At 56.8% G+C, this 14,700-nt stretch overlaps 7 protein-coding genes across 7 annotated transcripts; 5 read left to right on the plus strand and 2 right to left on the minus strand.

Annotated features, from left to right (window-relative positions):
- Window positions 1-204: 204 nt before the first annotated feature.
- On the minus strand, window positions 205-1,359 carry PHYSODRAFT_259654 (hypothetical protein; the record flags this gene model as incomplete). The annotated part of the gene is made up of 4 exons (XM_009525250.1): window positions 205-442; window positions 831-842; window positions 931-1,041; window positions 1,322-1,359. The coding sequence occupies 4 exons, from the start codon at window positions 1,357-1,359 to the stop codon at window positions 205-207; spliced, it is 399 nt and encodes a 132-aa protein (XP_009523545.1).
- A 2,316-nt stretch (window positions 1,360-3,675) lies between these two features.
- On the plus strand, window positions 3,676-4,056 carry PHYSODRAFT_492902 (hypothetical protein; the record flags this gene model as incomplete). The annotated part of the gene is made up of 2 exons (XM_009525251.1): window positions 3,676-3,899; window positions 3,936-4,056. 2 exons carry the CDS (start codon window positions 3,676-3,678, stop codon window positions 4,054-4,056), a joined length of 345 nt encoding a protein of 114 aa, XP_009523546.1.
- Window positions 4,057-5,253: 1,197 nt separating this feature from the next.
- Window positions 5,254-5,777, plus strand: PHYSODRAFT_491098 (hypothetical protein; the record flags this gene model as incomplete). The annotated part of the gene is made up of 3 exons (XM_009525252.1): window positions 5,254-5,507; window positions 5,581-5,649; window positions 5,756-5,777. 3 exons carry the CDS (start codon window positions 5,254-5,256, stop codon window positions 5,775-5,777), a joined length of 345 nt encoding a protein of 114 aa, XP_009523547.1.
- Window positions 5,778-6,492: 715 nt separating this feature from the next.
- On the plus strand, window positions 6,493-7,795 carry PHYSODRAFT_328896 (hypothetical protein; the record flags this gene model as incomplete). Its single annotated transcript, XM_009525253.1, has 2 exons — window positions 6,493-6,519; window positions 7,145-7,795. The coding sequence occupies 2 exons, from the start codon at window positions 6,493-6,495 to the stop codon at window positions 7,793-7,795; spliced, it is 678 nt and encodes a 225-aa protein (XP_009523548.1).
- A 200-nt stretch (window positions 7,796-7,995) lies between these two features.
- On the minus strand, window positions 7,996-9,460 carry PHYSODRAFT_328897 (hypothetical protein; the record flags this gene model as incomplete). The annotated part of the gene is made up of 6 exons (XM_009525254.1): window positions 7,996-8,443; window positions 8,518-8,724; window positions 8,781-8,837; window positions 8,880-9,025; window positions 9,114-9,216; window positions 9,333-9,460. The coding sequence occupies 6 exons, from the start codon at window positions 9,458-9,460 to the stop codon at window positions 7,996-7,998; spliced, it is 1,089 nt and encodes a 362-aa protein (XP_009523549.1).
- Window positions 9,461-9,871: 411 nt separating this feature from the next.
- PHYSODRAFT_383637 (hypothetical protein) lies at window positions 9,872-10,114 on the plus strand (the record flags this gene model as incomplete). The annotated part of the gene is made up of 1 exon (XM_009525255.1): window positions 9,872-10,114. A coding segment is annotated over one exon (243 nt), but the record flags the coding sequence as incomplete, so codon positions are not given.
- A 1,836-nt stretch (window positions 10,115-11,950) lies between these two features.
- Window positions 11,951-14,060, plus strand: PHYSODRAFT_259374 (hypothetical protein; the record flags this gene model as incomplete). The annotated part of the gene is made up of 7 exons (XM_009525256.1): window positions 11,951-12,097; window positions 12,414-12,935; window positions 12,969-12,973; window positions 13,450-13,551; window positions 13,645-13,725; window positions 13,845-13,911; window positions 14,007-14,060. The coding sequence occupies 7 exons, from the start codon at window positions 11,951-11,953 to the stop codon at window positions 14,058-14,060; spliced, it is 978 nt and encodes a 325-aa protein (XP_009523551.1).
- Between the last annotated feature and the right edge of the window lie 640 nt (window positions 14,061-14,700).

The raw sequence follows: 14,700 nt of genomic DNA on the forward strand, positions 1-14,700 counted from the left end.
ATAACGCTCCACCAACTGAGACGTAGAGGTCTTGCTTCGTTCCAGTGTAAGAGTAGCTCGCCGTCGGCATCTCCCTCGCTGCCGTGGCTAGCAGACCACTTTTCGCAGCTTTAAAAATCTGCCGAGCTTGACACAATGGGCAGTCACGCAGCGCATAGCGAACGACTGCTACATGCGGTAGAAACACACCACATATCCACACTCCTAAATGCACCCTCGCGTTCGTGCTACGCAGATCAGCCACGAGACGCTCTGCGCGGCCGGTGAGGGCTGCAGGTGCACGTTGTATGCGGTCTCAAAGCCGTCCCATGCACCGTCGTCCGCCTGGAACTGGCCCGAGGCGTTGGGCTCCGCGGTTTTCTCCTCTCTATCGTCCGCGTGGCGACGAGCGTCTTCGTCGCCTCCACCTGCCTCCTTGTCGACGTCGGAGCCAAAACCGCCGCTGTGATTAGCGCCACCATCCCCCGCGTCCAGCGATGTGCCAGCGCTCATTTGACGCCTCATCCCCAGCTCCGCCGAAGGCCCAGCCGCGGGAGAACACCAGTGGCGTGCTTATGCTTACTTTCTCGGCGCTGATTGGCTGAAAACACCCCTTCAAACGCACGAAATCAGCAGCATGATGAGTGTAGCCATTTGTTGAACACGCAGAATCATTTCGAAACACGACATTTTGGTGTTTGATACTGTACAGTCGAACCCCTCAGTTAGCGCGGTGGGGGTTTGGAAGCGATTTGAAAGGGAATCGGAAATAATGAAGAGTGGTTAAATCAGGATATGTCCTTTACTTCAATCTGATTTTACGGGGTATTTGAAGGTAGTGGTGCGCTTACTGAGGGGATTGACTGTAACAGTTTAAGCATTAGGGAAAGCAACACGCAGGCCAGCTTCTTGACCTCGACGACGAACTTCATGCAAGTGGGTTGCGCTCACGAAGCGTCTTCGTCATCAATCATGAGCATGTTCTCCGGGTCGTCGCAGTCGTCGCCGATCGGACAACTGACGTCGTCGTCGGGCATGTCGAACAGACACTTGCTGATATTCCTGGCGGTACTTTTGCACCGTCACGTTATCGATGCACACATCAAGGAAGTACTTGAACAGGAACATGCCTCCAATGAATATTTAGAACATCCACTCGCGGGTCGGTGTGTCCAGGTGGTTGGAGAAGTTGCCTATGAAGACTACCACGGTGGCATTGGTGCACACTACGATGGGTGAGTACATTACCCTCATACCGCGCACATTACGTGGGCGGGGGCGCCGCGACCCGAAAATCAAGCGATATGCGTCCAGACGAATCTCAAAGTAGTTGTTTACGTACGATAGCAGAGGCGTGAAGGGGAAGGCCACGACGAACATTGTAGTCATGAAGCCAAACTGAAGCGCCATCTCAATGTAGTCATCGAACAAAAGGAAGAGCACTTGAGCAGTAGTTGGCAAAATGCAAAGTGATTCGATTCAGGTCCTTAGTTCGCAACCGCGTGCTACCTCTAAGCCTGCTACTGGATACCTCTTACTGGATACACCCTACTGGATTCTCTACTGGATACACAGTTACCTTATCCAATCAGAGAACGCCACGTCGATGCCCATCTTGTACCCACAATCCTGTACCCACAATCATGGCGTAATCACCGTGACGTAATCATCGTCCCGTAATCACCTGAATGATTGCGGTACAACACAGTGAAGGTCACGCCAACCTCACTGATGACGCGTTCGCGTCACACGGTCGCTTGGCGAGGCGTCGTCACATCAGTCTTGACAACACTCCCACTCGACTCGTCAGCGACCACGATGCCCAGCTTCGTCCTGAGCGCGTCGAACTGCGGTGCCGCGATCGGCTTCGTCATGATGTCCGCCAGCATGTCGAGTGTCGAAACATACTGCAACACCACTTGACCGTCTTCCACCTTTTCGCGCACGAAGTGGTAGCGAATGTCGATGTGCTTGGTGCGCTTGTGGAACTCCGGGTTCTTGGCCAACGCGATGGAGCCTTGGTTGTCCTCGTAGATCTTCACCGCTTCGTCGCTCGCCATCTCGCACAGCTCGCACAGAAACACCTTGAGCCACACCGCCTCCTGCGTGGCCTCCGACAGCGCCATGTACTCGGCTTCCGTCGACGAGAGCGCCACCGTGCGCTGCTTCTTGCTTCGCCAGCTGATGCATCCGCCGTTCATCATGAACGCGTAGCCGCTCGTACTCCGTCGAGACTCGATGTCGCCAGCCCAGTCCGCGTCCGAGTAGCCTTGCAGTCCGTCCTCGCTGCTCGCTTGAAACACGAGGCCGTGCGTCTTCGTGCCTCGGATGTAGCGGAAGACCCTCTTGAGCGCCTGCCAGTGTGTCGGACATGGGTCCGCTGCGAACTGGCTCAGCACTCCCACTGCCGCTGCGAGGTCCGGACGAGTCCCCACCATGAGATACATGAGGCAGCCCACGGCGTTCTGGTACGGAACATTCGCCATGGTCTCGTCGTGCTTGCAGCCTCCCTCGCACATGGCCTTGGTCAGCTTCAGACCCGGATCCTGCGGTGTCTTTACAGGGTTGCTATCATCCATCTTGAACTTCTCGAGAATGTCCTTCGCGAACTTGGTCTGCCGCACCGACACCTTCCCAGTCGCCACATCTTGCTCGATCTCCATACCGAGGAAGTACTTGAGCTGGCCCATGTCAGTCATCTCGAACCGGTCACTCAGCGCCTGCTTCGTGTCCTTCAGCATCCCGTCGCTGCTGCTGGCGAGGACCAGATCGTCCACGTACAGTACCACGAACATCATGTCGTGATTGTCCCGCTTCAAGTAGATGCAGTGGTCGGACTCGCACTTCTTGAACCCCAGCTTCAACATGAACTCGTCGATCGTCTTGTTCCACATCCGCGGCGACTGCTTCAGGCCGTACAGCGAACCCTTGAGCCGGCACACGTAGTCGGGTCGATCTCCGTCCACATATCCGTCCGGCTGCGCCATGTAGATGTCCTCGTCCAACAAGCCGTTGAGGAACGCGGTCTTCACATCCATCTGGTGCACTGTGAGCTTGTACTTGGCCGCCAGACTCAGCAACACCCGAATCGACGTGAACTTGGCCACCGGCGCGAACGTCTCGTCGTAGTCGATGCCGTACTTCTGCGAGAACCCCTTCGCCACCAGTCGCGCCTTGAACCGCTCGATCTCTCCAGACTGGTTCTCCTTCACGCGGAACACCCATCTGCTGCCGATCGCCTTGCGTCCCTTCGGCAGTGGCACCAGGATCCACGTCTCGTTCTTGCGGAGCGACTCCACCTCCGAGTCGCACGCCTCTTTCCACTTGTCTGCGTCGCTGGATTCCATCGCCGACTTGAACGTTGTCGGCATCTCTCCCACTGAATCCACGACGTACGCAGCCTCGAAGTCTTCCTTCTCTTGTGCTGCGGCAGACATCTCGTCCAGCGGCTGCTGTCGTCTCGGCACCGCATACCGCTTGGCACCCGGAACCTCCACGGCTTCCTCGAGCGACTGCGTGCGCGGGTGTCGCTTGCTGCCGGGTTCAAAGTCTTGATTCCGCGCAGCTTCTTCTCTGTTCTCGTCTGATCCGGACTGAGTCTCTTCATCCGTGGTGTCTTCATCATCATCTGTCGGAAGACCCACCAACACCTCCTTCGAAGCGTAGTCGCGTCTCCCACCGTCGAAGACATCCTCCATGAACTGCGCGTCGCGGCTCACCAACACGCGACCGCTCTCGATCTCCTCGAACCGATACGCCTTCTCGTGCTCCGAGTACCCGAGGAAACGACAGCGCACCGACCGAGCGTCGAACTTCGACCGCTTCTCCTTCGGCACGTGCACGTACGCGTGGCACCCGAACACCTTGAGGTTGGCCAGCAAAGGCTTCTTGCCGGTCCAAACGTGGTGCGGCGACTTGTCGTGACTGATGGCGCGCGTCCGACACCGGTTGCGGAGGAACGTGGCCGTCATCACCGCTTCTCCCCAGTACTCCTTCGACAACCCGGCGTGCTCCAGCATGCAGCGCGCACACTCCACCAGCGTCCGATTCATTCGCTCGGCCACTCCGTTGAGCTGAGGCGTGTATGGCGGCGTGAACTTCTGCTCGATGCCGCGATCCGCACACAACTTGGTCATCGCACCCGAAGTGTACTCGCCGCCGTTGTCGCTCCGAAGCACCTTCACTCGCTTGCCGGTCTGCGTCTCAGCCAACGCGACGAACGCAGCGAACTTGGCAGCCACTTCCGACTTGTTCCGTAGCAGGTACACCACGCAGAAGTGCGACTTGTCGTCGATGAACGTGACGAAGTAGCGCTTGCCTCCGAACGGCGCCGTCTGCATCGGACCGCACACATCGCTGTGGACCACCTCCAGCACTTGCTTCGCACGGATCGGCGACGACTTCATGAAGCTTACTCGCGTTTGTTTGCCGAGTGCGCACCCGTCGCATACCTCCCACTGCTTCACCGACGTCATTGGGATGCCAGTGCCGTAGCCTTTCTTGACGATGGCGTCGAGACCACCATGGCCGATGTGACCAAGTCGAAGGTGCCAGAGGTACGACGTGATGTCCCCTTGGCGATTCTTCGAGCTTGCCGCATTGGCCTCGTCAGCAGGCGTCCTCGGCGTCATGCAGAGCTTGAACAGACCTTTGCCTTCGCGAGCGCCGAGCTTCCACTTGAGACCCTTCGTTTCCGCGAAGCACCCGTCGCTCTCGAAGGTCACTGGCCCGACGTCCTTGGTGAAGCGGCCGACGGAGAACAGGTTGCGCGACAGCTTCGGGATGTGCCACACACCCGTGAGCGCACCCTTCTTCATGCCGCGCGGTGTCTGCATCGACATCACGATGTCGCCGCTCCCCACCGCCTGAACCACGCCGTCGTCCGCCAGATGCACGTCCACCGGAGAGATCTTCTTGTAGTTCTTCATGTACTCCTTCGAGTACGTCATGTGCTGCGTCGCCCCTGAGTCGACCAGCCACATGCCGCTCAGCTTGGAGGCACCCGTGTCGCCACCAACCGAGAAGAGGAAGTCGCCAGAGTCATCTTCGACCTGCGCGACGTTCGCTCGTTGCGGCCTCTGCCGCTCCCCGTTCTCGCGGATCCGCACCGGACACTTGGCGATCCAATGTCCGTGCTCGCCGCAGTAGTGACAGGCGCTCGTCCTCTGCGCTTGCGCCTGCCGTCCCTTGCGCTTCCCGTTGTCGCTTGTCATGAACGCTTGACCTTGAGCGTGCGCGGTTCCGTCAGCACCGCCACCTTGTTCCTTGCGCTTCATGTCCTCGTGCAGGAGCCGAGACGTCACGAGCTCCCACGTCAGCGTGTCGGAACGCGATTCCAACGCCGTGATGAGGAACTGGTACCACTCGCTCAGACTGGCAAGAAGCGTGATCACCAAGTCGTCCTCGCTGACCGGAGCGCCGACCGCGTCGAGCTGTTCCGCCAGCGTCTTGAGCTTGTTAATGTGCTCCAGCACATCATCACCTTCGTCCATCGTTGTCGTGAAGAACCGTCGACGAAGAAAGAGCTTGTTCGCCAGGCTCTTCTTCTCGAAGTCTTGACCATGCATCATGCGCGTCCTTCGCCGACCGCACCAGCGGCAGCTGCGAGTCCTCCATCGCGAGACAGACGATCGCCAGCGCCTTGCGCGACTTCTTGCGAAACGTCGCTTGGTCCGACGCGGTCGTGCACTGCTCGAGCATCACTTCCCCACTCGTCACTTCCCACAGTTCGCGCTCCTCCAGCACCATCTGCATCTTGAACTTCCATGTGTGGAAGTTGGTTCCGTCGAACTTGTTGATGCGGGCGGTCGCGGAAGGCGTAGTCGGGGTCTTGGTCAGGGAAGACGGGGCTTGGGCTCATAACCAAAAGGAAGAGCACTTGAGCAGTAGTTGGCAAAATGCAAAGTGATTCGATTCAGGTCCTTAGTTCGCAACCGCGTGCTACCTCTAAGCCTGCTACTGGATACCTCTTACTGGATACACCCTACTGGATTCTCTACTGGATACACAGTTACCTTATCCAATCAGAGAACGCCACGTCGATGTCCATCTTGTACCCACAATCCTGTACCCACAATCATGGCGTAATCACCGTGACGTAATCATCGTCCCGTAATCACCTGAATGATTGCGGTACAACACAGTGAAGGTCACGCCAACCTCACTGATGACGCGTTCGCGTCACACGGTCGCTTGGCGAGGCGTCGTCACATCAGTCTTGACAACACGAACGTGCCATGCCGGTCATACTGGGCCATGAAGAGCTCGCGCTCACCGTCAGATTTTTTGTAGTCGTCCAAGTGACCGAGTAGGCGATACCTACTCATGTACATGAACAAGCGCGGGATGCTATCCTCGGTAATGTTGCCGACGAACAGCTGAGAACAGAACACGATGGCGAGCATATACTCGTGCATGCAGCTGATATCGCAGCCTTCAAAGCCTTGCTTGAGGAGCGCAACGTAGCAGAGAACGGCGTAGTTGTTGACAAACTGGACGATCACAGTCTTGACAATGAGACTGTTCTACTGCTCCATGTGGGTAGTGGCGTAACCAAGCAAATTGAGAGATGCTCAATTCATTCGTGTAGGATTGCAGCTGCTGGAATCTTTGGCTGGAGTAGCATTCTTGGATTCTACGTGAAGTGACGTCCAAAGCCCCAAGACGCGGTGACACCATTTCCAGAGCCGACTCTCATGCTTCCGGCTGCCATTCACCTACGGAGCGGCACCGTTTCGTACGTCAAGTAGTAGCAACATCAATTTAGCGAGTGACCGAGCTGTTTTGCTACAGCTCTGCAAAGTTGACTACGGGTCCTACGTGTAAGTTAGAGAGCGACTCCAGTCTCGACTTCACTTTTTCCGACTCAAGTAATTCTCGATCGAGCGCGCGGAAAGCACGCGCCCACCCTGGCCACATTAGCCCCTTGGATTCAGTCTAGCCCCACAACGTAGCAAACGCACTTCAAGTTTGTATATGTCCGACATGGGCCAATCCGGCGCTCGTTACGAGTCTATTGGGTGATGCACCCACCAGCTTCCTGATTGGCCCGCACTCACCACCACACTAACTCTACACCACTCTACCACAGTCAGCACAGCATCTGCATCACCTCATCATCACCACCTCCATCGTCAGCCATGACTGCGACTAAGATGCGGCCGAGACGGAGACGCTCAAGCGCACCATCTACGTGTCGTCGCGCAAGAACCAGCTGACCACGGCCCAGATCAACACGGTCATCGCCATGCTGGAGGACAAATTCCCGGCGCTGCGCTTCGTCGTGGAGCAGCAGGACACGGTGGGCGACCAGGTGCTGGACCGCCACCTGAGCGACCTGGGCACGAGCACGGCCTCGGGCCTCTTCGCCAAGATCCTGGAGGACGCGCCGCTGGCCAAGACCGTCAGCTTCGCCGTGCAATCACTCAAGGCCATGCCCACGACGCTGCCCGAGGGCCTCCCGGCCGCCATCACCAAGCGCGAGATCCCTGAAGACGCGGCCGTGATCCACCCCAAGCACAAGACCAAGGGCCTCACCACGCTCAAGCAGCTGCCGGAGGGTAGCGTCATTGGCACCGACTCGCTGCGGCGCGAGGCGCTGCTGCGCAAGCAGTTCCCGACCTTCGAGATCCAGACGCGGCAGGCCAAGCTGGACGATCATGACGACTACGACGCCATCATCGTGGCGGCCTGCTGCTTCCGACTTGGCGAGCTGGGCGACAGGATCGACGAGATTCTGCCCATGGACACGTTCGGCTACGGCGTCGGACAGGGAAGCATCGGCATCGAGTGCCGCGCGGACGACGGGGAGCGATGAGGAAGAACTCATGAGCTACAAAATGCAGCACACGCCCTCAGTGAATGCTGGAGCAGCAGTAACAGATCCAGGAGCAGGAGGACATTCAGACAGTCACTGAGAGAGGTCACTTCAGCTACGCGCAGGGCAATGCGGTCTTCGATTCAATTATCGTTTCAATATGCATGACTTAGTCCTATCACCGTATTCATCTTATAGCTTCAATCACTTCCGAAGCTACTGTCAATTGGGCTGCCGCCAGGGCTTTCACTAAGCACGTAACTGCTATCGTCGTCGTTATCAGAGTTGCTGCTGCATGAACTGCTACTGCTACTGGCTGGCAGACGAGCGGGGGCTGGGAGGTTGGACGCTCGACGCTCGACTCGATCGTCACGTTCCTTGTTCTCAATACCGATTTTGGCGCTCTTCCGTACGTAGCCAAACGGAATTTCCGAGTCTTTGAGGAACCCCCTCTTGGTGTACCGGAGGCGCCCAATCTTGCACGGGTGTTCGCCATCGGACAAATCCGCTGTGACTTGATGCATCACGCCTTGATCTTCAACTTGTGCATCACCGACGCCATCTTCGGGCCCGTCATCGCTACTCTGGGCATCGCTACTGGTAGCATTCGCGCCATCAAAAGTCTCAGCTACACCACCTTCACCGCGGCTGTCTCCGCCGCCACCTCGTGCACGGCTCTCCTGCCCTCATCCTTGGTTCAATTGACGCCGGTCCTGCAAAACGCTTCCTGGGGCGGTGGCTTCAACGCCGCCTTGTGCTTGGCCGTTTTGCCGTCGCCCTTGGCGCACTTGACGCTGGCCCTGCGAAACGCGTCCACGGGCACGTTCACCTCCGCCGCCATCTTCACCGCTGCTGCCATCGACGCTGCTTCGTGCCCGCCCGCCCTCTCCGCGGCTGTCTCCACCTCGTGCGCGGCGCGCTTGCTCTCGCTCTTGGCTCAATTGACGCCGGCCTTGCGAAACTCGGCCATGGGCGATGGCTTCACCGCCGGGCGCCCTTCTCGGCCGTCTGGCCCTCGCCCTTGGCGCGATTGATTGCGGCCCTGCGAAGCGCTTGCACGGATGTTGTCATCTCCGCTCCCTACTTCTCGACCGCGGCCGCCGCCTCGTACTCGGCCAACTTGCCTTTGCATTTGGTGCAAAGCGCCCCACCCCCATGAAGCTTGTACACGGGCGCTACTTTCACTGCGCCATCCGCCTCGACCGCTCTCACTGCGGGAGTTGACGCCGCCTCCACCAAAGTATTTACTTATGTCAGCAATTCGTATAGTGTGGTAGCCCCTAAAAGCTGAAAAGAATGCGCTAAGCTCTCGGTCTACGTCTCGGCCAGGAACGCACAGGCGCAGGACGTGTTTACGAAGGACGATCCTGGCATAGGGATCAACGCTGGTGTTAGCGTCCTTCAGCGCCGTGCACCTATTGCTGAAAGCGCCACGGGAAGGAAATCTTGCCATATCGCTTCTCGGTTGATTGTTTGCTTTTGGTGGTTCTGACAAGAATTTCGACCAGGCGCCTTCGTTTTGATCGCCGGGTCTCACATCGAGAACAATTTGAACGGTCCAGCAACTTCGTCAACGGCGCTGACATGGCCATGCGGTGCAGTAGAGCGAGCGTCAAAACCGATGTCGGCCTGCAGTCGAGTAACGAAGCGTCGATGCCGGCCCATTGCCATGCAGCACAGTGAGCCTCGTCGACGGTGCCGGCCTGGGGCCGAGCGATGGAGCGTCGATGCCGGCCCATTGCCGTGCAGTAGCGTGAGCCTTGGCGGCAGTGCCGGCCCGTTGGCGTGCAGCAAAGCGAGCAATGACATCACGATAATATGTGAATACAGATTTCTATTTGAAAGTAAGACGTTACAATTATATTTTATATAACGCGTGTATGGGTTTATGGTGTGGATATCTCATAAAAGATGGAGCATCTTTGCAAAATCGTTCGATTAACGGTTGCAATAATTAGATTTGATGTAAAAACTGTAACTACAAGAAAACGAGCGTACTACGGAGAGGAGAGGTCGCCGAAGCAGAATACGACGTGGCCAACCCGCGGCCAACCTGCTGGTGGTGGTGGACATGACCCCGTGCGCAAGACACGCGTGTACACGACGGATGACTATCAGACGTCCATTTACAAGGGTGGGGGTGTCGGCGTCGCATCCAACAACAAGCTGGGTGAGCTCAATGTCTGGGACCTGATGCCCGTCAAGCGCAGCGAGCCGCTGATCGCGGTGACGTTCGAGATCGACGTCAACGGCATGCTGAATGTGTCCGCTCACGATAAGAAGCCGGGCGCTAGGGCTGATACCACCATCTCCAGCAACCGCGGCTGCCGGAGCTGATAGGGCATGGGCCGCATGGCCGCCGAGGCCGACAAGTTCAAGAAGGGCGAGGCTGAGATGCTGCGCCTCATCGAGACCCGCAACGACGCGGGGAAATTCGGCTTCTGCGCCATCGAAATGGCCCGCGAGAAGGTTGGCGCTGGTGTTTCGGCTCACCACGTCAACCATTTTGGTTGCGCATGCAGCAAGCGCGGCACTGGCCCAACGCTGCAGTGGGCCAGTATCAGTCAACAACCAAAAACAAAACGTATCCAGCTTTGGCGGTATTTCCCTCCTTCGGCATTTATTACTCTGCCGGTTGGTGTGCCGGGAACCTCCCACTCACTACGATAGGTATGCGCTTCCCCTTTCCGTCGACGAGCCCTTATTGGTAGTGGCGGAGACCATATAATTAGCAGTGACAACAACAAAAAACAGTGGTTACCAACAACGACGAAGGTGACATGCCGGGAACTCTTTCATGTCCGAACAAGGTAACATTAGTATTCAGTTGAACTTGCTCGGCTGGGCAGCTCAGATAGTGCCTTTGACTGACTGGCCGCGACGTTAGGCTAGGCCGCGATCGTCGTAGACCTTATTGCGGGTGCACCTACCGCTTCTGTCGCCTAGATTGAACGGCTGAACTGGGTTTGATTCCTTGTGGATGTTGCGAGGTACCGGCAGCGCACGACGGATCAGTTCTAGTACAGTAGTGTGTACCGTTATCGTTACCAGCACATTCGTCTCGGAGAACACGCACGAAATGCCTTTGAACGTGTCGGACATGGCAGCGGCGTGGGTATGAGGTAATGTTAGGATCTGCGTGTAGTACTCGGAAAGTAAATCGGCAAGTTATCGTGTCGATTGAAGTCGATCTCCATAGTTGCTAACTCCCCAGCGACAGTAGTTGTGGTGGTGGTGAGGTGGTGGTGGGATCCATTGGAGTGATGCCACTACATGCGTGAAACGGGAGGGCTTCTCGTCACAGGTAAATGACCGAAGAGGTAGCTAAAATATACTACAGTTACGTCGCACTGACAGTGCGTATGAAGGCACAGTTTTAGAACCCTAGGCGTGATATTGGATATTGTCTTTCTTCGCCAAGGTGGTGTATGTATCTCATTCTGGCGTTTCGCGAACAATAACACATGAGCATTGGGATCCATGATCCGAGCATGAACACTACACAGCCTAATAAAATAATATATTCTAGCGTACAAGTAGTACGATATCGTGCTGTGTGAGAGGAGCAGGCTCCTGTTGAGCTATATTTTGCAAAGCTTTCTGCCACCTGTTCTGTTTCTGCGGTACGGTTCTTGGACCGGCTTGATGCAACGTAAGTCGTGTCAATACGCTTCGGTGGCACCAGCGTGGACGGAAGATGCACGCTAAGGACCTAAGCACGAACTCGACGTTGTCGAGCCGTCCTGTTAGGAAGCTGAGGTCACGGCCCTTTTTGACGATGGCACCGGAGGGAGTGCAACATTTGAAATGCGCGCCGCGTGAGCATTAGCGGATAGAACTTGACGAAGCGAACAGTACCTACTAGCCACACGTTTGCACTGAGAGTTTTTACCAGTAAATGGGTCAGACTTCAGCGTAATTACCAAATGGGTATTTCCTGATTTTTGCACCCAATCCGTAATAACTGTTTGCATCATATCCTTTGGGCTATGTCGCCCATCCTGCTTAACTACCAGTTATTGTATTGTGGCAAGCACGTCAATCTCAAGTATGTCGCCCTTCCTACATCCATTTATATTGAATATAGCACAAGACATGTCATCTCATGCTGGCTCTCTCCCTCCACCAGTCCTCCCTCAACCACCACGTCTCAAAATGGCCGACAAGCCGCCATCGCCGACCGACCAAGAAGCCAAAGCTGAAAGCAACGACGAGGACATATTCACTCCGCGACCGGACCCGGAAGTAACCCAACCCGTCGACCCTGTGCACCAGAAGGAGCCGGCGTTCTACGTTGGTGGTGTAAGCCCCCCGAGCCTCTGACGATGATTCGGTGGGTGTCGACGTACCGAATGCTGCTGGTGTCATCACCGGCGGCAGTTCGAGTCCTGCTGAGACTGAGGTGTGGTCTGCTGGTGTGATCACCGGTGGGGGAGAGCGCCTTGGTCTACGCTTGACGAGCACGCGATACCCATGGCTAGATGACTACAATCCGTTCATGCGGAAACACAGGCGGAACGGTCGCGGTAGGGAATTGTTCGACTGCTCGGAGCTACATCATGTCGTCATTGCGGACGGGTGGGACCCTCATGCCTGTCTGATCGATTTATTCTTCCAGAAGCGATTCTATGCCAAGTCCAAGGCTATGAAGCTCGACCCTCCCGCCCGTACAAGTCCTGATGCGCTCTCCGATGCGTGGGACGTATTCGTCCAGAGCTTGGTTGACGACGAAGCCTCGTGGATGCTGACATTTCACAGCCTCAAGAACACGTTCATGACGTACACTGTCGAAGGCGAAAAGTTGCGCGTTCACCAACAGACCATCGGTGAAGGCTTCCCGTGCTGCGTTTTGAGTGAGCAAAAGTGCCCGATGTGCTACGCGGACTCGTTAAAGGCAGCCGATCACATTCGGAGGGGCTCGGACGGCATGTCGGATCGCCTGGTCCGCTACATCAAGCAGCTGGATCGGCGTTGGGCTCGACATGCCCTCCGCCGGGAGGAAGATCGTCGGAGAGTTCGTGCCCTCCAAGAAGATATCATGGACGACATCACCCTTGCTCAAGCGGAACCCGGAAAGACCGACCAGCGCATCCGCGACATTGAGTCCGACATTTATCCCAACGGCTTGGATAGCCATCAAGTGCGTCTTGCGGTAAGGACACTTATCAAGGACGGCAAAGAAAGTAGAAGCAAGATCAAGACCTTATAGCATCAACTTGGTCTGATGCAAAATGCAATGTATCAAGGTGGTTCTTTTCAGCGCGCCCGCGAAAAGCTTAATCGAATCAATACAATGATTGACGAATAAATATATTTCGCTTTCTTTATCGTTGGTGTCCATCAAGGGAGTTGACCAGTGACACCTATACGAACGTCCCAGAGCACGGTAGGTTGGCGAAGCCCACTCTCTCTCTCGTAGGACGGCGGTGTCGACATCGACGCTTCTGAAACAACGCTGCCGTATCCATCGTTCATGCCTCTCGCCTGTTGCCGTGTACCGCATCATCTCCGCGACGACGATCGCTGTAACTTTGGGATTCCTGGTAGTAGGAGCGAAGCCACGCTCAAGCGCTGTATCGCCATGGTCCCGCTCGCTCGTGCCCGTACGGGGACGCTGGCACACCCGCTAATCGGTTTGCACTCTACTACTCGCAGCGCGCATCGGACGGCGGACAGCTCATCACCAAGGCCGCCAACATCGGTTCCCCCACTCGCGGCTACCTCGGCGCGCCCGGTCCTTCGAACCGAACCAGCTTGTGAGCTGGAGGCCCGTGACCAAAACCATTCATGACAAGGGCGTAAGCAACGCTGGTACACCGGCCGCGTCGGACACCGTTTAACCAACGCAGCGGACAGCTGCCCGTGCCATCGAGCGTGACCATGGGGAACATCGACAGCAGCCACGCCGTCATGTACGAAGCCCGCAACAAGTGCGTGACTCCGCGCGCACTCGACGTCGCAGAGATCCCTGACAACGTCGCCGACTACAAGCCGCCGGGAACGCCTTCGCCGCGGGCTTCGGTGGCGTCGAGATCCACGCCACCAACAGACACCTGTTCGAGGAGTTCCTGAGCGACAGCGTCAACACACGCACGGACAAGTACGGCGGCAGAATCGTGAATCGCGCGCGCGTCATCTTGTGCTCTCCAGCCTGCCGTCCAGCCAGGTCGGTGTCTGACTGTCTCCATTCGGTGAGACCTTCGACTGCAAGGACTCGACGCCGCGCGAGACCTACGGGTACGTCGTGAACAAGCTCTGCGGCTGATCATGCCTGCCTTCATGTGGTTGAGCGTCGTGGCTTGCACATGGACAACTCCGACGTCCTGGTGGATGGTGTGGAGTGTCACTTCCGCGATATCTGCAAGGGCGTCCTCATCACTTCGATCGCGCCGACGCCATAAAGACTATCGAGGACGGTGCAGGCGGCCTCGTGGCTTTTGGCTGCGACTTCATCTCCAACCTGGACCTCGTCCAGCGACTGCGCACGAACGCGGCGCTCACGCCCTACGACCCGAAGAGTCCGATCTGCAGCCGAACATGCCGATTGCGGTGGGGTGCATGTTCGTGGGCAAGGAGGGCAAGGGCGATCGAGCGGCGGGATTCGACTGGGAGGCATCAATATGGCTATATTCTCGTTCATTACACCATTCCTCTGTATCTCGAGCCGAACTGAAGTCGGAGTGGACGTCTAGCGACATTTACAGGCACCAACCTCCCCTACTAACCCAAGATGACTCCCCATTAACTACCCTACCCAATGAAGCTTCCCTGCCTCCCCTTAACACGCATTGGGTTACGGCCGCAGTACGTTCAACACGACTACGCGCCACCGGAGGACCAACCGCCCATGACCCTATATGTTCGACTGCGTCAGACTCAATGATCTTGGACAATTCGTGCAGCTG

This window comes from Phytophthora sojae, assembly GCF_000149755.1.
Source record: "Phytophthora sojae unplaced genomic scaffold PHYSOscaffold_3, whole genome shotgun sequence".
Classification (NCBI taxonomy): domain Eukaryota; phylum Oomycota; class Peronosporomycetes; order Peronosporales; family Peronosporaceae; genus Phytophthora; species Phytophthora sojae.